We start from the raw sequence: 25,313 nt of genomic DNA on the forward strand, positions 1-25,313 counted from the left end.
AAATCTTTATTTTCTTATGAAATGCTGCAATCTTGTCACTTACCTCAAGTATGGTTGTATCGCCCCCTTGTGAGAACAAGTTCAGTGCATTCAACAAGTTTAAAAACGTCTGCGAGGTATGCAAGTGTCACAAGCCATATTCGGCCAGTCAGTTTGTGGTGATTGTGGGATTGTGCACAGAAAACAAACCCAGCAGCTCTTTGCCAAGCTCAAAAACTCTTTCTAACACTCTGCTGCAAAATAGCCAACGCCCTTTCACATGAAACACTAATTTGTCATGTCCTGCACCCATTTCTAAACGCAGCTTTGCAAAAAGGTGCGACTCAAAGGCCAGGACTTTACAAAATTCACAACTGTCAGCACTGAATTTAGCACATCATGTAACCTGTTGTCTGTTTTGGTAACGCCTGACAAAAAAGAAAATCTTCCAAAATTTCCCACCAGCCAAACAAACAAAAACTAATTGTACTGCATTACCAATATTGGTTGTCTCTTCAAGCTGAACTATAAAATGTTCACATATAGGTAGCCTTTCAATTAGTTAGCCTTTTACATCATTTGAAAGTTCTTCATTTCTCCTACTAACTGTGTTGTTAGAAAGTAGCATGGCCTTAAGAATCTTCGCTTATCAGCATGTCACACATTTCTAAAGCAGCTGGAAGAATCAGTTCTTCTCCAGTGGTATGGGATTTTTTTATTCTTTGCAATCCGAAATGCAGTTAAGAAAGATACTTTCAGAGCCTTTTCCAGAACGGATATTATGTTTGTCATTTGAGTTTCATTATTCTTTCCTTTGTTGAAAAAAGTCTCTAGATTTATCTTTATACTCCAGGTGCCTTGTTCTGAGGTGCAGTTTCAACTTTGCTTATTTAATTGCTTTGATAGGATTTGTAAGCATACAATGCCTTGTGGTCATCCATCACTAAATTAAATAAAATCAATACAACTTTTATCAACTTTCTATTCTTCGTTTCTTGCTACTTAACTCTGGATTGTCCATGGCTTCCTTCAGTGCAACTAGTAATACTATGAGGACTTTTTAAAAACTTATCCATTTTCAATGTAATTTGCTCACACACTGTAAAAATATATTCCACTTCCACCTGCCAAAGCAATCTCAGCCATCAAAAAAACAGAGGTCACTTCTGAGTTGCTGTCACAAAGCAGTGAGATTTTTTTTGTGTTGATGCTTACCTAGTGTATTTCGGCACTGTTCATGCACCATGGCATATGTTGTATAAACAGAAATAGTAGATGTCAGTTTTAATAGATGATGAAGACATGCAGTGAATTTTTTTTTTATTTAGTAATATTTTGCAGACCCTCTGTGCAGTCTCTAAGGATCCCCTGTGGTCTTTGGACCCCAGTTTGAGAATCACTGTTCTAAAAGATAATGCTCTACCTCAGCCGCAAGAGATAGGTCAGAGAACATCCTGTTGTAATCAAACCTATGTTATGCAAAAGATCAGACTTGATGGTCTCTTCTTGTCTTAAAAGCTAGGAAACCAACCTCCTCTACAAGAGCTAAGTCTGGAGTCAGGTCCCATACATGCTCTGAAGCTAAGTACACCAGTTGGGACAAACCCCATAGAAACACTACACATGCAGTGCTGCAGTCAAATATTGTATGTGCTTAGGGACTTCTCAATAATGACTGCAGAGCATGATTAGGGCCGTATCTCCTAATCAACAAGAAAAAGAATGGTTTCAGAGTAGCAGCCGTGTTAGTCTGTATTCGTAAAAAGAAAAGCAGTACTTGTGGCACCTTAGAGACTAACAAATTTATTAGAGCATAAGCTTTCGTGAGCTTTCGTGAGCATAAGCTTTCGTAATGCATCCGATGAAGTGAGCTGTAGCTTACGAAAGCTTATGCTCTAATAAATTTGTTAGTCTCTAAGGTGCCACAAGTACTGCTTTTCTTTTTAAGAAAAAGAATATTCAGCTTCTGATGCTCTCTCAACAAAATATGCAAACACCCCACTCTCCGAAGCACTGGAGAGTAAAAATAAAACCAACAGACACATCAAAAAGAAAGCAATAATCAGCTGATCCTACATAATACCTTTCCCCAAAAGGGCAATATGACAGGTACAATTACCTGGGACTAGAGGCACCTGCTCGGTGAAGCTCTGCCAAGACTCTCTGTTTGACAACTCATCTTCCTATCAAAGAGTCTATCTCAGCAATAGCAGTTGGTGGTGGCTGTCGGAGGGCAAGTGCCAGCAGCGCTGGCACCAGGCATAAGCAGACTAAGCAATTGCTTAGGTCCCCGAGCAGCTCAAGAGGGCCCCATTTGCTTTTTCAGTATGTGTTGGGGGTGGGGGGGGGAAATATTCTGGCTGAGGGCCCCCAATGGGCTAGAACTGCAGCTGAATGCCAGGTCCAGTAGCATACAACTCAAGGAACACAATCCTATGCCTGCATCAGTGTGAGATTATGGGACACAACACACCCTGTGGGCACCAAATTCAGAATGTCCCCTCAAATAAGGAGTAAGGAAGTGTTCACCATCCCCTACTCCATATGTGTGAAGGGGAGACTCCCCTTCCCCACCCATACCCTCCTAGGGTGTGCGTGACAGAACCCCTCTCGCTAGCTAGGTACAGATCTGGTCCTCATCCCACCCTGTCTGCACACCTCACTAGCACTCGTGGAGGTAAGCCTCGCACACCCTAGGGAGGTAGGAAGGCAGCCGCCCCATTTCAGAAGGGGACTGAAGTACAGGGTAGACCTGTTAAGTCACACAGGGATGGGTGTTGCAAAGCCCAGCCCTGAAACCAGTCTCCCCATCCCATCCCATCCCAAATGCATAATCACCAGCCCCCCACAGGGCGTGAGGCAAGGACCAAAGCTTCCTGCCCCCCACGGCCTGTGTGAGGCAGACAGACGCCCCCTCAGTCATGGGGTGCCTGTGAGGAGGAACCCCATCCCCGCTCCTCGGTGGGCGGAGCGGGGTCCCCCCTTCCCGCGGGGCTGTGCGAGGGCTGGGGGGCTCCACACTTCTCCCCTAGCGGCCCCTTCGGGCAGCGCCGCGGTTTCGGAGGGGCCTGTGCGATGTAGCACCGGGGAGCCGGTCGGAGCGGGATGGCGGAGGCACCGTCCGGCCGCCTCAGCGCCCAGCCAAGGGCCGAGCGCGGCGGCGGCTCCAGCCTCCGAGGGCTCGGGGAGCAGGTACCGTGGGGGCTCGGCGGGGGCGGGATACGGACGCTGCCTTGGCGGGCTAGGCGCCTGCGACCAGCCTGAAGCCCTGTGCGGGGCCGGCAAGCACCGCCCCATCCCCCGTGCGCGGCTTCCCGGCCGGGGCGGCGGGCCGGATGTGCTGAGCCCGCCTCGGCCCTGACAGGCGCGCCCGGCTGGGCGGGGAGCAGGTAGGCCCGCCCCATGCCCGGGCAGCGCGGGACCGAGGCCGGGATGGGCGGGGCTCTCGCGAGTGCGGGGCATGAGCGGGGAGCAGGGCTGCTCCGGAGCGAACAGGGGAATTCGCAGTCCGGGCTGCCGGGGCGCTGCGGCTCTGTGTCCCGGCCCGGGGGCTAGCCGGGACGTTGTGCCCCATCCCCGTGGCTGTGTGAGCCATTGCTACCTCGATCCGTGGCTGTGGCCGCAGTGCTTTGTGCGCGGCAGGCCCAGCCAAAGTGCGAGCTGCCCTACCACGGTGCTAGGGCCTGCAGTTCTTCTAGGTTTCAGAGTAGCAGCCGCGTTAATCTGTATTCGCAAAAAAGAAAAGGAGGACTTGTGGCACCTTAGAGACTAACATTTATTTGAGCACAAGTGTTGCATCGGATGAAGTGAGCTGTAGCTCACGAAAGCTTATGCTCAAATAAATGTGTTAGTCTCTAAGGTGCCACAAGTCCTCCTCTTCTTTTTTGCAGTTTTTCTGGGAAGCCCTAAGCGGTTTAAGACCTGCCTACGTGAGAGACCCGCTCGCTGTGACATACTGCTGCTGCCACTGAGGTCGGTGGAGGCACTCCTGCTGGCGCTCTCCGTTTGAGAGAGAGGTGCTTAAGGCACGATATTTTCCATGAGCTGTCCCAGACTTTCAGATTCACTTTCCCCACCTCTTGGTCCGAAATCACCTGAGTCTGTTGGTCTTTATGAGCACACTGCACAACCCATCATGTTTGGAGGGTTTTGGGGAGGGAAGACTGTATGTTGAGGGTAAGGATCTTGACTTAAAGTTGTTGTTTTTTCCTGTTTTTAAAGAGCCTGCTGCTTTATTTAATCACAGGTTTCAGAGTAGCAGCCGTGTTAGTCTGTATTCGCAAAAAGAAAAGGAGTACTTGTGGCACCTTAGAGACTAACAAATTTATTAGAGCATAAGCTTTCGTGAGCTACAGCTCACTTCATCGGATGCATTTGGTGGAAAAAACAGAGGAGAGATTTATATACACACACACAGAGAACATGAAACAATGGGTTTATCATACACACTGTAAGGAGAGTGATCACTTAAGATAAGCCATCACCAACAGCAGGGGGGGGAAGGAGGAAAACCTTTCATGGTGACAAGCAGGTAGGCTAATTCCAGCGCTGGAATTAGCCTACCTGCTTGTCACCATGAAAGGTTTTCCTCCTTCCCCCCCCTGCTGTTGGTGATGGCTTATCTTAAGTGATCACTCTCCTTACAGTGTGTATGATAAACCCATTGTTTCATGTTCTCTGTGTGTGTGTATATAAATCTCTCCTCTGTTTTTTCCACCAAATGCATCCGATGAAGTGAGCTGTAGCTCACGAAAGCTTATGCTCTAATAAATTTGTTAGTCTCTAAGGTGCCACAAGTACTCCTTTTCTTTATTTAATGGATCCCATAAGTGCTTACATCTTTAGTGCTTTTTGTTTATGCAAATAAAACACTAACTACTGTCAGTTATTTAGTCCTTTAAATGTGGGTTCTGCCAGAGGATTCCAAGCCATTTCCAATATATTCTTTGCTGTTGTGACAGTGTTTTCTACTTTTCAAGAAAAATCAAATACTAAAAACAATAGCCTCAAATCCCTTCTTCTGGTGATTTTAACGTTGCTGAGTTGAAGCTCTCTCTACTTTAAAAGGTTTCTTTATTTAATAGAAATTAAAGCTTCAAAGTGTCTAACCCACACCAAATTTATAGGATCAAAGTAGTTCTTTCTTTAGCTCTGATTCTTCTTGAACCATGGCTCACCTGATCCTGCTTTTACAGTTTTATTCCTAAGAGACAATTAACTCACCTACTACATCTCTCACTCTGGGATCAACAAAGTTACAGCAATAAAAGTTGTTTGCAGTGATGTGATTTCATCCTCACTCTCATATGCTGTCACAGGATTTTTCAGAACTTTCTTATTCTAAGCTCCTGGCTGGAGTCTTCTGCCTGTCACATTTGGCCATGGGGCAGGAAAGTCAGACTTCACCTCACGTTCACTTACTCCTACACTCCCCTGTGGTTTGACTTTTTAAAGCTGCTGTCAACACCATGGCATTTCTGTTACCTACCTGAAAGGCAAGGCAGAAGTCTATGTGAGTAATGGACCTTTTAGGTATACCACCACCAAGTTGAAGTACAGTGAAATCCAGGTAGATTTACCAAGTGCCAGAGGTCTGGCTTGATTTAAGTAGTTCAGGAATTTGCTGTTTCCTAGAGCCTGAGTAGAGTCTCTTTAGAGCTTTCTCTTGCGACCAATAGTCTGAAATTGGAAGGGGGCAGGTGGTGAGGGTTGTGTTTTGGTTTTTGAAAAAAAAAAAAAAAGTCTTGGGGGTGCTGTTTGTACAGTAGCTATCACAACCAGGACTGAATGAGCCCTCTGTGCATGTTGTGGTGGTCACCTTAGAAATATTATAGAAAAGTACAGCAGGGGACAGCCTTCTCTTTGCACACTTCACATGACACTAGAAATATTTGTTACTGTTTATATAGGAAAAAAGATTGTCAGATTCTTTTGGCTCTGCTCATAGTTAATTGCACTTCAAAAAAATTATTCTGTATTTCTCTTTCCTTTTAGTCTGGGTAAGATGCCAAAGCTCCAGGGGTTTGAGTTCTGGAGGAACACATTGAGAGGTGCTCACTATGTAGTTGCTCCCATGGTGGATCAGAGTGAACTAGCTTGGAGATTACTGAGCCGTCGCCATGGAGCCCAGTTGTGTTACACGCCCATGCTGCATGCTCAGGTCTTTGTCAGAGATGCCAATTACCGCAAAGAGAATTTGTACTGTGATGTGTGCCCTGAGGATCGGCCACTGATTGTGCAGGTAAAGTCATTAAAAGGAATTTTAAATTTTTATATTGTGAGCTCTGTAGAGCTCGTCCCCATCTTAATATATGTTCTTATGGCATATTTTGGGAGCTACCATAATACAAATAATTTGGAGAGTATGTTGCTCCAGAATACTTATTTATATCCCTTTACTTGAAGTGCTGTACAAACACTAACTCATGCCATATACCTAAAATTACTGAGTTTCCTCTGTAAGAAGTCTTACCCCTAGGGTCTTGCCTGTTCTGTGAAGAGATGGTAATGGAGGGTGTCCCAAGAAAGAACTTTCAGGGTATAAACAGAGCAATATATTCTTGAGAGACTATATAAACAAGTAAGAGCAGAGAAAAGGTATACAGAACCTTCTGAAATGAATGAATCTGGGATTTGATTGATGACAGTTAGCTTAAGTCTTATTTTAAAAGTTTCCTTGTTAACTTAAATTTTAAAACATCCAATTTTATTTATTTTATTCATCCCTTGTAGCAGCTGTGATATACCTTCCCCATTAAGGTATGCTGCTATGCCAAGTTTACCCCTTGGCTGGACAGGTAATTTGGTGTCTTGGCTAAGCTATAGCCCAGTCGTTCCCAAATTTTGATTCACCTTATTAAAAAAAAACAAAAAAAAACTGATGAATGAAATACCACTTCTTTTTATGTACATCTGGTTTGGGCTTTCCAATAGTAAAAACTCAAGGCATCCTAAAATATTAGATTATATCCTTTTAAAGCATCTCAAGTTTTTAAGATAGTGAATCAAAAGTCAGCAGCAATTATGTCTTTGTTACTCAAATTACAAGAAACAAGTGTCATAAGTGACATCTTGATATATTTTGGTACGTTGCTGAACTAAGTCAATGGCTTGACTTTGACTTACCTCACTTGAGGTTCCTCCTAATCCTTATTTGGAGAATTGTTGAACATGAGCCAAAGTTCACTTTGCTTGCCTTTTTACAAAATTTAAATAAAGAAAGATACTAAGTATTGAGTAGCACTAAATACTAAAAAAGTGCCATTAATGAAAAGGGTGTGCTTGCGTCACACACAATTTCTTTAGGTCAGATGAGATATTGGTTCACTTCAGTCATAGGTCCAGTTCTGCCCTCAGGTTCTGCCATTAATAGATAGTACAGGATATCAGGGCAGAAAAGCCAGTCTCTCAGAGATTCGTAGTGCTGAAAGGCATCAGAAGTTTCAAAGTTAATTCCTATATGAGGATAAAACCTCTCTACTGCTCAACCAAAAGCTGCCTGACCGCACTTTGTTGAATTTAAGGGAGTCCACTATCATGTAACCATTCAATCAATTCTTCCTTTATTGATATGCTATCTTGCATTATGTCTTCTATTGACACCCTGGGCACCAAGCAACTTCAGTTCCAATTCACCCTTGTTACAAGGCTTCAGTTTCCCAGTTCCTTCTAAGCCAGGGAGTCTACTAGTCCCCTTACAGCTTCTGGCCTCTCTGGAGAGTCTCTCACAGAGAGTCTCTGCCCTGATCCCTGCACTCAACTCCTTCCCCGTTGGCAAAAAGATTCCACAGCCCTCCTTGATAGGACTCAGAGTAGCAGCCGTGTTAGTCTGTATTCGCAAAAAGAAAAGGAGTACCGGTGGCACCTTAGAGACTAACAAATTTATTAGAGCATAAGCTTTCGTGAGCTACAGCTCACTTCATCGGATGCATTTGGTGGAAAAAACAGAGGAGAGATTTATATACACACACACACAGAGAACATGAAACAATGGGTTTATCATACACACTGTAAGGAGAGTGATCACTTAAGATAAGCCATCACCAGCAGCAGGGGGGGGAAAGGAGGAAAACCTTTCATGGTGACAAGCAAGGTAGGCTAATTCCAGCAGTTAACAAGAATATCAGAGGAACAGTGGGGGGTGGGGTGGGAGGGAGAAATACCATGGGGAAATAGTTTTACTTTGTGTAATGACTCATCCATTCCCAGTCTCTATTCAAGCCTAAGTTAATTGTATCCAGTTTGCAAATTAATTCCAATTCAGCAGTCTCTCGTTGGAGTCTGTTTTTGAAGCTTTTTTGTTGAAGTATAGCCACTCTTAGGTCTGTGATCGAGTGACCAGAGAGAGTGAAGTGTTTTCCAACTGGTTTTTGAATGTTATAATTCTTGACGTCTGATATGTGTCCATTCATTCTTTTACGTAGAGACTGTCCAGTTTGGCCAATGTACATGGCAGAGGGGCATTGCTGGCACATGATGGCATATATCACATTGGTAGATGCGCAGGTGAACGAGCCTCTGATAGTGTGGCTGATGTGATTAGGCCCTATGATGGTATCCCCTGAATAGATATGTGGACAGAGTTGGCAACGGGCTTTGTTGCAAGGATAGGTTCCTGGGTTAGTGGTTCTGTTGTGTGGTGTGTGGTTGCTGGTGGGTATTTGCTTCAGATTGGGGGGCTCACGAAAGCTTATGCTCTAATAAATTTGTTAGTCTCTAAGGTGCCACAAGTACTCCTTTTCTTTTTGCGAATACAGACTAACACGGCTGCTACTCTGAAACCTCTCCTTACAGTGTGTGTGATAAACCCATTGTTTCATGTTCTCTGTGTGTGTGTGTATATAAATCTCTCCTCTGTTTTTTCCACCAAATGCATCCGATGAAGTGAGCTGTAGCTCACGAAAGCTTATGCTCGAATAAATTTGTTAGTCTCTAAGGTGCCACCGGTACTCCTTTTCTTCTTGATAGGACTGTGCTGCAATTCAAGCAGGCTTCCCCAGCCCACCAATATCCAGGTTCCAGCCCTGCTCCACAGGGGCTCCCTTGGTCCTTGAACTCACACACTTAATTTCCTTGGTTCAGCCCCCCCCAGTCCAGCCCTCCTTCCTTAGGCTGTGATTAAAATTGGCTTCCCCAGCCCACAAATCTCCTTTCTGGGTCCCATCCCAAGGATCTTCTCTTTTTGGGCTTCCTGCAAATTACCCAACAGCTGGGTTTTGTCATGTTAAGGAGGTACCTGATTAACAGCTGGCCCCCTTCCCCAGCTAGTCTGGTGCTCTCTTGAATAGCTGTTTCCTTAAAGGGCTCATATGATGAACAGGGTTTGACTGGCTCCGGCTCCCATTACTCCTTAAAGGGCATAGATTGGAGATGTTATCCTGTAACAAGGCAAAAAGGTCACATCAGTTTGGAAACCATCTAGTGTTTTGGGTTTGTCTAGTTAAATCATCAGTCCTCTCCTTTTTAGGGTATAAAATTTTTCCACATAGCCTCTTATTGGGTTACAGCTGGTCACCTAGGCTCCATAATTATTTAATTGTACTTTACCCCAGGCCACAGCTTCCTTCAGCCCCTTCCCAGGGCTCAACAGTTCTTTTCCCCTCCTCTCCCCTTCAGTGCAGGGATATCTGATCTACCTCAGTAGGCGATGCCACAGGGTGTAGCAAGCCCAATTCCCCAGGCCTTAGTGTCAAGACCTTAATAAGTGAAGCAGCCAACTGCTTTGATCTCTGCAGTCACTTTGTCCCAAAAAGTGTTTCCAACTGAGCTAACTTGCCTGGGAGCAACAGCTATTCTTCCTCATTACTCTAGTGCCTTTCATCATGCTGCTTCTTTTGTCAGCTCACCCTCCTACTGAGGGCAGGCTGCCTTTATATCTCCCAGCAGACTTGGTTCTCAGTTGTATGCCCTGGGAGGTAAATCAGGCACAGGTGAGATTGAACCCATACTACCATACAGAGCATTTTTACCCTGTAACTGCCTCTGTTATGCTGTTTTTTTGGTTTTTATATTTTAATCATTTTGGACAATGAACCTGACTAGTCTGTTTTCAGTTTCAATCATCATACCATTTTTGTCACTAGCTATGGGCTTTGTAAAACCTGTTAAAAATGACTAAATTTGGAGCCTAAACTATCTGAGTCCCTCTTAAAACAACACAAAATGAAAGCACACTTGCTCTTGATGAATTGATATTTCATATATGTTAAATACTAATTCAATCTGAGACTATGAACGAATTGATCAGTAGCATATTGTATCTGTGTTCCACATTCTGCACTGGTTAAGAATCCACCTGTGGACAGTAATGTTGACGATTGGTATCTACAAAATCCTGATTGGCTCAGGACCCAGTTACCTCAGAGACATCCTTTCTTCCTCTCTTCTGCTAGCCACAGCCACCTATGTATATCCAGAATGCTTCAGTTATTTTTTTCAGGTAGATATGGATAGTGAATCCTCTCCTTTGGAATCCATTCTCACCTGGCCTTGGCACATGTAAAATGTGTTATAAAATGCATCACTTTGTCCAGGGTTTCTTTTGACTTTGGCTCTGGAATGCTAAGCTTTCTGGGTTTTTGGGGGGAGCTTTTTTGGGGGGGTGGGGGGGGTTATTTAAAGTTGTCGCTCTGCAGCAGTTGCATGTCAAGGATTATATATTCCTTTAATTTGAGAAACAGTCTCTGCTTCTAATCTAAGATCTATAAATTGTATCCATACACTATAGCAATGAGGTCCTTTATAAGTGATAATAATATTTTGTCAGTACTTGAAATTGAGCCGTGCATAACTTGTTACTTATGTACATCTTTCTCAGTTCTGTGCCAATGACCCTGAAGTGTTTGTCCAGGCCGCACTGTTGGCTCAGGATTATTGTGATGCCATAGACCTGAATTTGGGTTGCCCTCAGATGATTGCAAAGAGAGGTATGTGCAAACCTGAGCTCTGAATGAACAAAGCAGTGACACATTGCACGTCTGAACGTACCCTATGGCAGTGCAACATCCTGTGGACCAAATCCTGCCTTGATGTGCCTTGCAATTCTGTTGAAATCAGCAGAGTTACACGCATTTTAACCAGGACTGGTTTGGTACCTTGTAAGTAACTGAAGCTAAAACTAGTTGCTTGAAGTGTAGTTCTACAAAGCACTGCTAGCCAGCTCCTGTGTGCAGAATATCCATCCAAAAAGTGTAATTTTACATGTTTAAAAGGGTTTAATAAAACCTTCCACCATCAGAAACTAGAAATTTTTTATTTTAATTATTCAGTCAAACTTCTTAAGACTTCCTTTAAAATAATCTCTTGCAGGCCAACATTTAGGGTCTCCTGTGTCCCCAGTGCACATACAGAGCTTATTCCCATTAACATCTACGAAAATGAAAGAGTTGCAGGAGGGTTAAGGAGATTGCAGGGATATCTGTCGGGGGAAAGAGACAGATATCGGGGATTCTGGGCTAGATCAGTGTAATTTAGCTGGGAAGAAAAGGGAGGAACCAAAAGTTTGCTATTCAGCTGTTCCTCAGTTCAGTTTCCTGAGCACAAGTTGTTTTTTAAGGGTTAATAGAAACTGTGCATCCGCTTCCAGAGACAATAGATGCTTCTATTCTCCCAACCTTAAACCCAGAGTGAATTTTTACATACCAGTTCTAAAACCCCGAAAATAAGACTGTGAACTGTCAATACATTAGTCAGTCTTAGGGAGCACTAGAGAGAGCAGGTTGTGGGGTTTCATTGTTTAACCTGTGAATCTGGGTTATCATGGGAAGCAGAATGATCTAGCTCTTCCAATTTGGGCAGAAGAGTGGAATTCTGTATCTATCTGTGAGGAGTAAAAATGTGGTTGGTCCATGTGTGTAAGTAAAACAGAACCCTTTATGATCATCATTTTGTCTGTCTGTGCCAGCCCATAATGTGCTATTTTGTTACAGGTCATTATGGAGCATTCTTGCAAGAGGAGTGGGCTCTTCTCCAGAAAATGAGTAAGTCCCCAAAAGGGGCCTCATTAGCTGAGGTCTCACTTTGGGAGAGAGTGTGGTGGGGACATAATATAGGGGAAATTTAGTGGGCATTTTATTTTATTTTTTTATTCTGGTAGCCCCACAACATACTGGGCGCTGACCACACACACAAAAAAGACACAGACTGTATTGGCTATCTTGAACAGGCCCTCTACTTAGCCATGATTAGTAGCGTGATAATTTCTCACGAGCATCATGATAGAAGTGAGTCTTGAGAAGAGGATGGTGACTTTATAGGCCAGTTCAGAGGGGCATTCCATGCATGAAGAGTAGCATGGAAAGAAACAGAGACATTTGTGGGAGAGGTAGACAAATGGAGATCAATACTGGCATTGTTGGTAGAGCAGAAGGAACAAGGGTTGACGGGATAAGACTAAAGAGTGAATAAGTAAGGAAAATGAGAGCTGTTAAGGGTCTTGAAAGTAAGAAGAATGAGGACTTGATATAGTGGAAAGGGAGGAGGCACAGCAAATTAATTTTCAGCATTTGATGCCTTTCCTGTTGCAGTTCAGGTTTTGACTTCACTTTTTGCGGCCACTACCCTAGTCTGTGTAGACATACAGACAGTGCAGTATAAATAAGGCTACGATTTAGTCACAGGTATTTTTAGTAAAAGTCATGGACAGGTTATGGGAAACAAACAAAAAGTCATGGTCCATGACCTTTCCATGACTTGTACTATATAAATGCCCTGACTAAAACTTAGGTACTCTGGGTGTCTCCTGTGGCTGATGCTCTGGGGTGTGGGGCAGCCCGGGGCCCCGCCACTACGGCTCCCAGACAGCTGCCTGGGGCCACCCAAGTAGCAGCTGAGGATACCTTCAGCTGCTCAGTCAGCCCTGAGGTCAACCACACCAGCTGCTGCAGAAGTCACAGAGGTCCCTGCAAGTCCGTGACCTCTGTGAAAGACTCACAGCCTTAAGTATAAACAATACAGTTGCTGCAGGAGTGCTGGCTCTTTAGGCCATTCTGCAGCACAGATCTTGGGGAGAATAGACTCTCTTCAAAGCATTGTGCAATCCACTTACCTGTCTTCTCAATCCTTCCCCAGTTTTGCTTGCTCATGAGAAGCTCTCTGTTCCCATCACATGCAAAATCCGTGTTTTCCCAGAAATTGACAAGACAGTGAAGTATGCACAGTTGCTGGAGAAGGCTGGCTGCCAGGTAAGGAGGCAGTTGCTTCCTATACTATTGCATTAGACATAAATATCTCTATAAAGCACCTTCATCCAAAGATCTCTGTGTTTTGTGGAAACTGATAGGTCATATTAATTTGCAGATGGAGAAAATGACACAGAGAGTTGTGACTTATTCATTGTCATACACAGCAGAGTCAATAGCAGAGTCAGCAATAGAACCTGAGTCTCCTAAATCAGAGTGCCCTGCTCTAATCATTGCATCATGCTGCTTCCTTCACTGGGAGTGATAATTCTAGTCTAGGCACAATGCTGTAGGAGGCAACATGAAAGTGTGAAATCAACGTGTCTGTGAAGGACACCTTGTAGCAGACACAGCCAGTAACAAATGAGAAATAGAAAGGAGGATTTCCTGGGATTTAACTCCAATTAAATTGTACAAATTGGGAGGGACTATCAAAAACGAGATGATATAACAGATGGTGGCCTGGCCTTATGCCCAAAAGCAGCAGGTTTAGCCATGTTTGTTACTTGTTCCAAAGTGAATACCAAATCAGTAAGAGAGCTGAGGATACAGGAATGCTATAGAATCTCCCAGGAAATGTCCGTGCCATGTTAGGGAGTGGAGAGTTCAGAGATGCCTATGTCCTTGCCACAGTATGTGAGCTGGTGGCATTTCTGGGGCCAGAGTCCTCACAGTGATCAAGGTAACATTGGGAGTTCTGTGGCATCCCTGTACATGAGCAGAGGGGGGAATTTCCAGGTATAGATTTTTTTGTTTGTTTGTTTCTAATGATCCATGTACATTGAAAATCAAGTGTAACTTTGCATTCTAGCTATTGACTGTCCATGGCCGCACTAAGGAACAGAAGGGACCTCTTGCTGGTGTGGCATCCTGGGAGCATATCAAGGCTGTGAGGTAAGTGCACCTATACAGATATCAACATGTGCGTGCATCGTGTGCATAATCCCCTTAACTCCATACCCAAGGGTTAGACAAGCTTCTTGCAAAACACATTCAGTTTCAGTGTAAGATTTGGATCCAGACCGTGGTGCAGGAGCATCAAAGGGGAAACAGGGATTTGTGATAGCATTAGACGTTTCTGATTCATTCAACAAATTGGGAGCAGGTTGGTTTCTGTTTTCTGATTCTTTGTTTTATGTGATTGTTCTCTTCACTTGTGTAGGAAGGCTGTGGGCATCCCCGTGTTTGCAAATGGAAACATCCAATACCTCAGTGATGTGGAAGAGTGTATGCAGAAGACAGGAGCGCATGGTGTCATGAGTGCAGGTAAGGAGAACAAACTTTCTTGTATAATAACTTTGTTTCTGAATCCCCTTGATGGATCCATGTTGACCTAATCTGTTATAAACTAAAGCCAAACTCAAGTGTGGTTCGTTGAATGGCCTTGATTTAAAGAGGACTGCTCTTCATCTGCATCTCCCTCATACTGGCATCTCTTATCAAGACCAGGAATCACTGTATAATAAAAATTGCTGTACTGGACTTAAAATACTATTGTTTGGATGATTCAAACTTTATTGAGTTTAATTGGTTAGCATAAGCTTTTCAGTGGTGTATTGCCCTAGAGTAGTTCAGAGCCATTAGGGTGAAACCCTGACCCTGCAAGAGTGTTCCATGGTGAAGTTTTCTGTTTAATGTTCTGTAATCTGTCAGAGGATATGAAATGTAAGTATCAGGAACTGTGTCCCATCAGCTGTCTGTGACTGTTGTTTCCCATGGCAACACATGGGTAAATGTTTTGTAATGTGAATTTAACAATCTGGCTCTTTAGGGCATCTTCTCCTAAATACAATGCCTTTTGCTTAAATTGTTCGCTGATTAATCTGGTCAGAATTTGAGGAATCAAAAATAAAGTTGTTACCATTTATACTCCATGTATCTGATGAAGTGGGTTCTAGCCCACGAAAGCTTATGCCCAAATAAATTTGTTAGTCTCGGTGCCACAAGGACTCCTCGTTGTTTTTGCCAATACAGACTAACACAGCTACCACTCTGAAACCTGTTACCAATTATACTGATCACTTTAGACACAAATTATTGAATGACTCTGTCACTAGTTATAGAAAATTGCCATAATTATGAACAAGAAAGAAGAGAAGGGAGGCCAGAACAGATTCATGTAAAAGATATTGTTCAGACATTCTTTTTAGCACTATAAGCAACACAATGTGCTGATCAAGCTACAGTATGCACCTTCTTGATCATATGAATAAGATCTACTGCTTGTTTCAATCAAAGAGATAGGAATGGACTTGGATGAAATAAACAGAAGTCAATAGTCCATAAATAAACTGGACTTTATCTTAGTGCTGAGCTTTGGTCTTTGGAGGGAGTGATTTGTCACCATTCCTGAGGTAACTGCACTTCTGACCCCTTTGTGGCCTCCTTGAGGGCATCACACTTAGGTGTCAGGCTTTTAGCTGCCACCTTTCTCAGGGTGGTTTCCTATGACTCTCACCCTCTTGACTGGGGAGGTAGGCTGTAGTTTCTCTGGCAATTCACTGTGTTGACCTTTGCAGATTTGGTTTTAGTTCAGCACCTCCAATCCTATGCTCACAGAGGCAATGACAGAGTTAATCAGGGACGAACCAGCCTACATAAAGCAAAATATTATTTATTCAGAACATACAGAGAAAACATCTTGAAAACAATAATTATCTCATATGGAGATCTTAGCTTATCAAGCAGTCATCCATCTTCCACATGAAGATCCTGATAGGAACAAAGTACTTCAGGCCCTTTCTGCAGGGTCTGGCTCCCTTTGTCACAGTTTCATGTCAGGTCTTGGATCAGATAAAAGTGATTTCCTTCCCTATGTCAGGCTGGTCACTTATACAGTTTTCATTTCTTTGTTTGATCTCTTGAACTAGGTCACACTAATAGATGCAATTTCCTCAGGAGGTGAGGGTTCTGCAGACTTGTTACTTGCCTAGGTATGTGCATTAATTATCCCCCAGTGGTTTTGGTTCCTTCAGGAAATCGCTGTTACATCCCCTTGGAGCCAGAATACATTTCCTAGCCCATCTATTATTTATTTATATATACATATACATATATTGATAATCTCTGGATCTTCCAAGCATCCATAATATCTGTCACTCTGTCATCCAGACAAATCAGTACATAAAGGTTTTGGTGTATGGTTTCCAGAGGGCTGAGGTGGGAAGTGTCAGAAGAGAAGACTTGTTCTGGGCCTTTGGTTTTTATGTCTGCTTATTGAGTGACTCTGTGGCTACTGGTTGGTGTTTGGCATTTTTGCAAACAGAAGGTCTTTAGGGTATTGTTTAAGATGGGGCAGCGTTGGGTTCCTTCATTATAATACTCATTGTCCTGCTAGGCATCTTACCTCTTACCTGGATGCTTGCTTCCTCCTTTAGAAAGAGCGGCCTGTTCCAAATACTTGGCACTGTCTGTTGGATTATCTTATGACTTCAATTAAAGTAGCATGATTTAATAGAGGGTAAAATTTTCAAAAGCATCTAAATGACTTAGATGCCTAAGTCCAATTTTCAAAAATGATTTGGGCACTTAGACCCAGATCCTCATAGGTATTTATGTACTGAACTGCCATTGGAGTCTGGACCTTGGGAGCCTAAATCAATGGTACTTAAGCTTCTAAGTGCCTAACTCACTTTTGAAAATGGGACTCTGCGCTTATTTACAGGGAAGGAAGCCCAGAATAGCTAGTGCACAGTAGCTGTTCCCCAGGGGGACACTCTGATGCTGCCCTGAACAGTGCCTTTTTGCGGTGGTTTAACCAAAACTCCAAAAAGGTATTCTTCACGCAGAATAAGAGTGGCCACATGTGGAGCTAGTGCAAAATAGCTAGTGGCTTTAAATTCCCACCCTAGCTATTTTACACTAACATCCCCATGAATTTACCATGTAGACAAGCCCAGAGGTGCTTTTGAAAATTTTACTTTAGTTCCAATCCTGGCTCTGTCTCTGACTCATTTGAGAATGGGCAAGTTACTTATCTTCTCTGCTTCAGTTTCCCCTTGAGCACCACTGGGATAATGATACTTACCTCATGTTGGCCGGTAAGGATTGATTAGTTAATGTTTGTAAAGCACTTTGAAAATATAAAACATTGTAAAAGTACCATATTACTACTGGTACATCTACAACCCACAAAGGCTTTCCTCTGAGACGGCACCACTTAGATGTGTGAGGTGAAAGGTTATTTACTGATCAGGGTGGATAAAATTCATGATTTTATTTAAATTGATTTTTAAAATTAGATTTTGTTTTTTACATGTTGCTAGTTCTTTACTTCCCATTTTATAGTCTTAAATTGCTAAAGTTAATGTTTTATACTTGTTTCTTTAGCTTCCTAATTATTAGTAGAATTTTACATTTTTTTTTTCTGCTAAGAAGTTCAACGCTTAGAGCGATCATCTATGCTGAAAAAGACAAGTCTGTGGCCTTATTAACTTACTTTCTCTGAGGAAAAACAAACTGAAACACAAAAAATTAAGAAACAAATAGTCCATACTATATTTGCAACAAGTACAACCTTCAGATACCTATTGAACTTCCACAAATCAAAACAGCTGAAATGTTTTGACCACACCAAATCCTCCTAAGTCACTTAAGTACTTCTGGAAATCACACCTGTAAGTGCCAAACTATGTGTTTAAGGAGCTGAACTTTAGCCACCTAGTTTGAAAATTTTGGCTAGCATGTGTGTAAAAGTTTTCAGTAACTTTTTGTTAATGTTTGACTCTAAGTAACTTATTGTTAATACTGTAGCAAATTTGTTTTGAAGTGACATATTTTATATCATTAAGAAAAAGGTTTTAATAAAAGTAAAATTATAACCCTTGATGCTTTAAACATTTATGCATGTGCTTAACTTCAAGCATATGAGTAGTCTCATTAAAATCAATGGGACGGGTCTTCTGAGTAATGTGACTTACCTGCTTCAGAGTTTGCAGGATCAGGTCCTTTAGTTTTATATATTTTGCCTTTAGCAGTTTTGTAAAATCCAAGTAAGATGCTCTACTGTTAGTGCCATTTGGAAAACAACATTTATAATTTAGTTTATTGTGGATTTTAATCTATGGTTGAAATAGCAAAACATTTAATTAGTTTTACAAAATCAGTTAAACCCATAAAAGGCTAGATTCACAGAAGGACTTAGGCACCTAAATCCCAGAAGCAGGCCATGGAAGATCCTGTTCAAATCCATTCTACCTCTGAGATAGTGGGAGGCCTTAACTGGGGGTCTCCCACATCCCAAAGGAGTACGCTAACCACTGGGCTAAGTGTTGTGAGGGAAGTTCTCTCTCCTCCTGTTCCTACATCCAGCCCCTGTTATAAAAATGTCATAGGAACCTAATTGCAAGAGAGGCTTTGCAACAGAAAATCTCAAGCATAGAGAGGCGACTCCCTGCAGCCTGGACCTAGGCACCTATCTCCATGAGAGTGGTGGGACTTACGACACTGTCCATCTCCTTAGCATTTCCCATTGGCTAGCGTAGGTGAGAAGTCACCTAGCATGCTCACTTTTGTGAATCCTATCCTTAAATGCCTATTTTCCTCCATTCATTGTATGGGGAGTCTAGACGCCTTACTCAGGGCTTGTCTACACAGTGCAGCAAAGTGCGCCAGAGGAGTGAAATTTGTAAACTCTCTAACATGTGCCTAACTGTCCCACATCAACCTTGCTGGCGCGCTCTAAAAGATATGATGTGATTTGCCATGCCATATAGACAAGCCCGCAGGCTTTATGAATCCGTGATTTTCTAGGCTTCTAGAAGTTAGGCGTGGTGATGCCTTCTTCCAAATTTTGACATAAAAACTTCATTCTTGAGTATTTAATGGGATCTAGTTATAGCTGATTAATTCTTAATGGTAGCCATGCTGGATACAGCCTATATGTAATATATCCCATGAGTAATGCAGTAAGTGACCATTTCTTAATAAATTTCCTTAGATTATAGAAAAAGGTTTAGGGACCAAAAAACCAAATCAAACCCACACCCTCCTAGACTGTTGGTTACAGAGATGTGTGGCAGGGCTCTTGTCTAGTAGGCTGAGACTGAAATAGTGGTGTCTTCTCATCACAGCTGTCATTAAGGGTGTTTCCCCCATTTCTAACTTTTACTGTTATTTCTGTCTAGTAGTTCCCAAAGACCCCAGTCACAATGAAGGCCCCACTATGCTGGAGTCTGAACAAACATGCTGTAGCTATTCATCTCTGGAAAATATTACAGACTAATTTTAGGACCAAATTTAATTTTAAGATTTAAAAAAAAGGGAGCATGAAGGGTACAGCCAAAAGGTTATGTAGTTAAATTATGGGCACATCTTGTTTCAGAAGAGTGGTGGATTTTTCTCCATTCTAATACAAACGGTGATTGATTGTTTCCAGGCTACTTGGTATTTTTTTGAGATGATGAGAATGAGGGGGGTGGAGAGGGCTTGGGTTGGATCAGGGAGCTCTGAGAGTGTTTGTCATGAGAAGAGGTGGGTAGAGATGCCTGAAATCCTCAGAGTCATGGTCTGTGGAATGTTGCTGAGCAGTTCCTGAACCCATGGTGTTGAGCTTGTGATGAAGATGTCACCGTAGAGCAACAAAACTGGAAATAAAACAGAGTCTGCCATTGAAGGCTGCCAGTGCTGGTGGCAAAAAGCCTGAGTCATGGGATGGAAGGTAGACTGCTACAGTCCAGACTCAGGATTTCCCTGCTGGGCTGGAGTTGCAAGCAAATAAATCATGAAAACTTGGAGACTGCAGAAAAGAAACAAAAATTATTTGAGGGCTGCAGAAAATACCTTACACTGAGAGACTTAAAAACTCAATCTGTTTAGCTTATCAAAAAGAAGATTGAGTGTGGACTCAATTACATTTCTCATGGGGAGAAAATACTGAGTACTAAAGGGCTCTTTAATCTAGTGGAGAAGACATAACAAGAACCAATGGCTCAAAACTGAAGCCTGACAAATTCAGATTAAAAATAAGGCACACATTTTTAAACAGTGAGAGTGATTAACCATTGGAACAAACTATCAAGAGAAGTGGTAGATTCTCCAGGTGTCTTCATATCAAGACTGGATACCTTCCTGGGAGATTATTTAGCCAAACACAAGTTATTGGACTCAATACAGGGGTAACTGAGTGAAATGTAATGGCCTATGTTATTACAAGAGGTCAGACCTGCTGATCTAATGATCCCTCCTGGGTGGTCAGGCCAGGCCAGGACACAGCTGGTCCAGCTCTTGGACACATGAGGTTGTGCCACCTGCTTTACCCTGAAATGAAATTTTCAGAATTCCTCTTTGTTATTCCCCAGAAGGTAATCTTCACAACCCAGCTCTGTTTGAGGGACGAAACCCTGTGGTATGGGAAATGACTGAGGAGTACCTGGAGATAGTGCACCAATATCCTTGCCCACTGTCTTATGTCAGAGCTCATCTCTTCAAGCTCTGGCATCACACGTGAGTATCTCCACAGTGCTAGAGTGTTTTGAGAGTTCACCTTGCGTAGAAGTAGTTTGCCTTTTGGAAGAAGGTTGGCCAATCTTGCTGGTGCTAGATTAGCCTATCTTGGCTCTGCATGGAGAGAAAGATGTTTTGCTGAGGCCTTTACCTTCACAGATACCCCTGGGAAACTGATTCTTTCTTTCTCTCTCTGAAACTGGAGAAGTACCTGTCTGCCCCTTCGCTCTGGGTGCCAGCAGACATAATTAGCCTTATGAAATCTCTGATTATAGATATCCAGCCACTGATATGATATTCCTAATAATGTTAGGACTTCAGTCTTCTCTTGTGTAAATGAGCATGGTATCACAGAGTTCACATTCTGACCGAATTGCACAACCAAGTCAGAGAAGATAATATTTGAAGAATGAAACAGCTAAACTCTTGGCAATTGGCAAATATGTCAAGAAAAAGCTACAAAAAGCTCTTGCAAAGGAATTGTTCAGTCTCCACAATTTAGAAATGGTGAATGAAAGTAACTGGATATTTGGGATTTGTCTCAGGCTGCAGGTTTACCAGCAGCTTCGTGAAGAACTGGCAAAAGTGAAGACACTAGAGGGCATTGCAGATGTCAACCGAGACCTGAAACTACGATGCCAGGTAACAACTTTGGCCTTAACTGCTGGAGTAACATTGACCCTACTTGGAGGGAACCTGCTGGTGTCACATGCACTTGATCTGCGTTTATGCAGTCTTGGAACTTTGTAACCTACCAACATCACAGCCTGGCTAGCTAAATGTTGTACTGGCCCCTCCCATTCAAATTTCTTTCTTTAGTGTTCAGATATGCTATGTTTTTTTCCATAGCTTTATTTGAGGGTGGGTTTTTTCATTTGTAACTGTTGGTGTGTGTAAATTTGATTACATTTTTGTGCCTTTCCAGGAATTTAAAGTAGTAATGACATGGGGACATCTACGCAAATTGAATAGGTATCATTGGTTGTAATTTGTGTCCTGCAGGAGGAAATAGCTAATCAGAAAGAAGGAGAGAAGCCAAAAGGAGGATTGCCTTTCTTCCACTGGATCTGTCAGCCATACATCAGGCCAGGGTAAGTTACCTACTCTAGCACTGCCCCCAGGAGAACTCACTGGACAGAATGCATGTGTGCCACCACCTCAGAATACACATTTCCAGTTTTCATGCCCTGAAAGATTGTTTGTTTAAAAAAAATAAAAAAACAAAACTGGATAGTTTTAAAAAATAATATCTCAATGAACAAAGTAAGGTATTTGCGGGGGAGTAATTCACAAAAAAATATCTTCCCCTTTTGGTTCCTTCCTCAAGTTTATTATCTACCTCTAGAAAGTAAAAAATAAAATAGATCAAATGAAGCTTAGAATAAGGACCTGCACGTGAAGCAAATACTGCTACTTGACAATGTGCTCTAGTTACAGGCAGCATTCATTTGTTACCTATATCTGCCAATGGAGGAGAGATGGGGACTGAATGCCCTTTATATCAGAGATGATTGTGTGTTTTGCCTGAGATCTTTTTAAACTGTTAGCATGACCTACTTAGGGGTAAAACTTGGGTTGCAGGAGAAGACTACCCGACTGAGAATTTCAGTACAAACATTTACCCTGAGAACAAAAAGCTTTTTATGGAACTGACTAATTTAACTGCCCACCACGCACTGGATACTGCTCTCCTGCCTTTTTGCTTTAATAGCAGGCTCGGAACTCTGAGCTATTCTATAAAAACCCTAATATTTGAGCTTTTCTTCCATGCTTTTAAGGTCCGCGTCTCACCTGTGACATTGCCATGATAGACAATGCATTTTGCCTAGACTTCTGTAAAAGCACAGTTGGCAAAGGAACACAGTTGTCCCCTTCTGTTAACTCACAATGATGTTCAACCATTTCAGGCCAAAGGAGATGTGCAAGGAAAATGGAACCAGTGGGAGTGAAGGAGGCATGCGAGGGAAACGAGCCCTGGAGGATGAGGACGATGGAAACTCTGATATTCTCTCAAAGAATAAACAAAAGAAAAAATTGAGAAATCCAAATAAATGCTTTGATCCATCTTTGAAACGTAAGAGAACCTGTCCTAATCCTGATCAGCACAAGGAAGGGGGAAGGCTGCTAGCATTACCTTTTTAGTATAAAGCCACCTCCTCCTCCTCCTCTTTATTCCCATTATGCAATTGGGGAAAGTTTCCTACAATTAGAGCAGAAAGGGGCTTGGGAAACCTTGGGAACAGGAAACTCAGTCTAAGTGGAGTTGACCAGGAAGTGGGGGATTTATTATGAAAGAGGTAGATTATCACCAGTTTCATAGTGAAATCAGGTCTTTCATCTCAGAGTGCTTTATAACTCTGTTATAACAGCTGCAGTCACTATTGTATAATGTTAAAATGCAGTGTCTGTTTTAAACAGCTCCCCTTTCTTCTCCTCTCCCCAATTTGCTTTATAACTTTCTCAAGCAAATTAATTGGGATTGATATTTCCACGTTTGGTCTTAGTTCAGAGAATTTTTTTAAAACTTCAGCAAAATCTCTTAATCCCTTTTAAATTGTTTTTGTGTGTAAAATATTTCTCCTAAATATGCATCTTCTGGCTGCAAAGGTTGGTCACCCTGGAGCATTGAATTTGCGGGTCTCTTTTAGATCTCATTCGCTGTCTGGGATATTCACAGACCAAACTTGTTTTTCTTTTCCAGCTAAATATGCAAAATGTGATCATTGTGGAAACCCAAAGGTAGGTGCATCCCTTTTCAATTCTCTAGTAACGGATGCTGTTTAAACTCTGATGATATGCAAACAATATATCTGCTTCTCAGGCAAAGGCCATTGTGCTAATTAGGCAAGTGATTATATCAGATATTGAGGTGAAGCTAATACCTAGGGTAAAGATGACATAAATAGATTATTCTGGATACTTTAATCTCTTATTCCTGCAAAGAGCAGTCTTGGTAGTTTATTGCTCTCGGCACATGCTGGTCAGAAGTCTGTATTGCTAAATCTGAAAGATTGTTACATTATTAAATATCAGTCCCCCAAGCACACTTGGAAGCAAATCTCTGACCAAACGAACTTTTACAAATTGCAGCATGGGAACTCCTCTGTTTGCTAGGTAATAAAGCTCATACTGTGGTTATTTTTGTAGCTTTCTGTAAAGAATTAAATATCTGAGTGATTCTCTTAATAGAAAAGGAGTACTTGTGGCACCTTAGAGACTAACAAATTTATTAGAGCATAAGCTTTCGTGAGCTACAGCTCACGAAAGCTTATGCTCTAATAAATTTGTTAGTCTCTAAGGTGCCACAAGTACTCCTTTTCTTTTTGCGAATACAGACTAACACGGCTGCTACTCTGAAACCTCTCTTAATAGGTATACAAGACAAATATTTTAAACTTTCCAGTGACTGAGTAGGGAAGAGCAGTTGGTCTGCCAAGACAGCAGGAAACTAAAAGGAAAAAATACTAATGAAAGGCAAGGCACAGATCAGACTGCATCAGATTTAAATTAAAATCAAACTCTATATCTGTGCCTGGTAGTGGCAGAGACAGAACTGGAGGATTTTGATCTATTCCCTTTATTAGAAGAGAAAATTAACCCCCATCAGTGCTGAAGGTTCCACTAATGAAAAGGCATTTGTTCGTGGGATATCAGATCAAATCCAGACTTCACTACTGGGAAGGTTTATTAATAGGGATGTCAAATGATTAAAAAAATTAATCGTGATTAATTGTGAGATTAAAAGAATTAATTACACTGTTAAACTTGTTATAAATATTTTTGGATGATTTTCTACATTTTCAAATATATTCAATTACAGCACAGAATACAAAGTATACAGTGATCACTTTATATTATTTTTGATTACAAATATTTGCAATCTACAGGTCGAAGCATGAAAGGGCATACAAATGTTTACCATATCTGGCATGTAAATACCTTGCAATGCTGGCTACAACAGTGCCATGCGAACACCTGTTCTCACTTTCAGGTGACATTGTAAATAAGTAACAGGCAGCATTATCTCCCGTAAATGTAAACAAACTTGTTTGTCTTAGTGATTGGCTGAACAAGAAGTAGGACTGAGTGGACTTGTCAGCTCTAAAGTTTTTACATTGTTTTATTTTTGAGTGCAGTGTTTTTGGGGTGGTTTGGTTTTTTTTTTTAACATAATTCTACATTTGTAAGTTGTGCTTTCATGATAAAAAGATTGCGCTACAGACTTACAGAAGTGAGCACTGTACACTTTGACTTCAATTACAACACAGAATACAATATATTTGAAAACTATAGGAAAAAATCCAAAAATATTTATAATAAATTGGTATTCTATTATTGTTTAACAGTGTGGTTAAAACTTTGATTAATTTTTTAACTCTCATGATTAATTTTTTGAATTGAGTTAAATTTGTTTTGAGTTAGCAGAATCAATTAACTGCAATTAATTGACAGTCCTATTTATTAATAAAACCTATTGCATTCTGTGAATATCAGGAGGATTTGGAATCCAAGTGCAAAAATATACAAATATTTTTTTTTCAAGAGTACAGCTGTTCCCTCGAAAAGTGAGAAATCACGGAGGGGGCTTAACCAGGAGGGTACAGTGTTGCTAAAATACATAGACACCAGAAACTTAGGGTATGTGACACTGCAATTAAACCCAGGCAACTGGCCCATGCCAGCCGACATGGCTCGCAGGGCTTGGGCTAAGGG

General features: G+C 42.0%; 1 protein-coding gene across 3 annotated transcripts in view; it reads left to right on the forward strand.

The window, feature by feature from the left end:
• The first annotated feature begins 2,941 nt into the window (after positions 1-2,941).
• DUS1L (dihydrouridine synthase 1 like) overlaps positions 2,942-25,313 on the forward strand; it is a 30,938-nt gene continuing 8,566 nt past the window's right edge. The window contains exons 1-12 of one of the 3 annotated variants that reach the window (XM_038371807.2): positions 2,942-3,171; positions 5,974-6,220; positions 10,796-10,904; positions 11,907-11,957; positions 13,048-13,160; positions 13,969-14,051; positions 14,320-14,423; positions 20,456-20,600; positions 21,146-21,242; positions 21,603-21,691; positions 22,508-22,674; positions 23,302-23,339. In XM_038371807.2, coding sequence (XP_038227735.1) covers positions 5,984-6,220; positions 10,796-10,904; positions 11,907-11,957; positions 13,048-13,160; positions 13,969-14,051; positions 14,320-14,423; positions 20,456-20,600; positions 21,146-21,242; positions 21,603-21,691; positions 22,508-22,674; positions 23,302-23,339 — 1,233 coding nt within the window. In that variant the 5' untranslated portion in view covers positions 2,942-3,171; positions 5,974-5,983. Of the gene's footprint in view, positions 3,172-3,258; positions 3,369-3,889; positions 4,156-5,973; positions 6,221-10,795; positions 10,905-11,906; positions 11,958-13,047; positions 13,161-13,968; positions 14,052-14,319; positions 14,424-20,455; positions 20,601-21,145; positions 21,243-21,602; positions 21,692-22,507; positions 22,675-23,301; positions 23,340-25,313 lie in introns of those variants that run through there. The other 2 variants (XM_038371809.2, XM_038371810.2) reach the window with 2 other exon arrangements.

The sequence above is a fragment of the Dermochelys coriacea genome, chromosome 14 (assembly GCF_009764565.3).
Source record: "Dermochelys coriacea isolate rDerCor1 chromosome 14, rDerCor1.pri.v4, whole genome shotgun sequence".
Classification (NCBI taxonomy): domain Eukaryota; kingdom Metazoa; phylum Chordata; order Testudines; family Dermochelyidae; genus Dermochelys; species Dermochelys coriacea.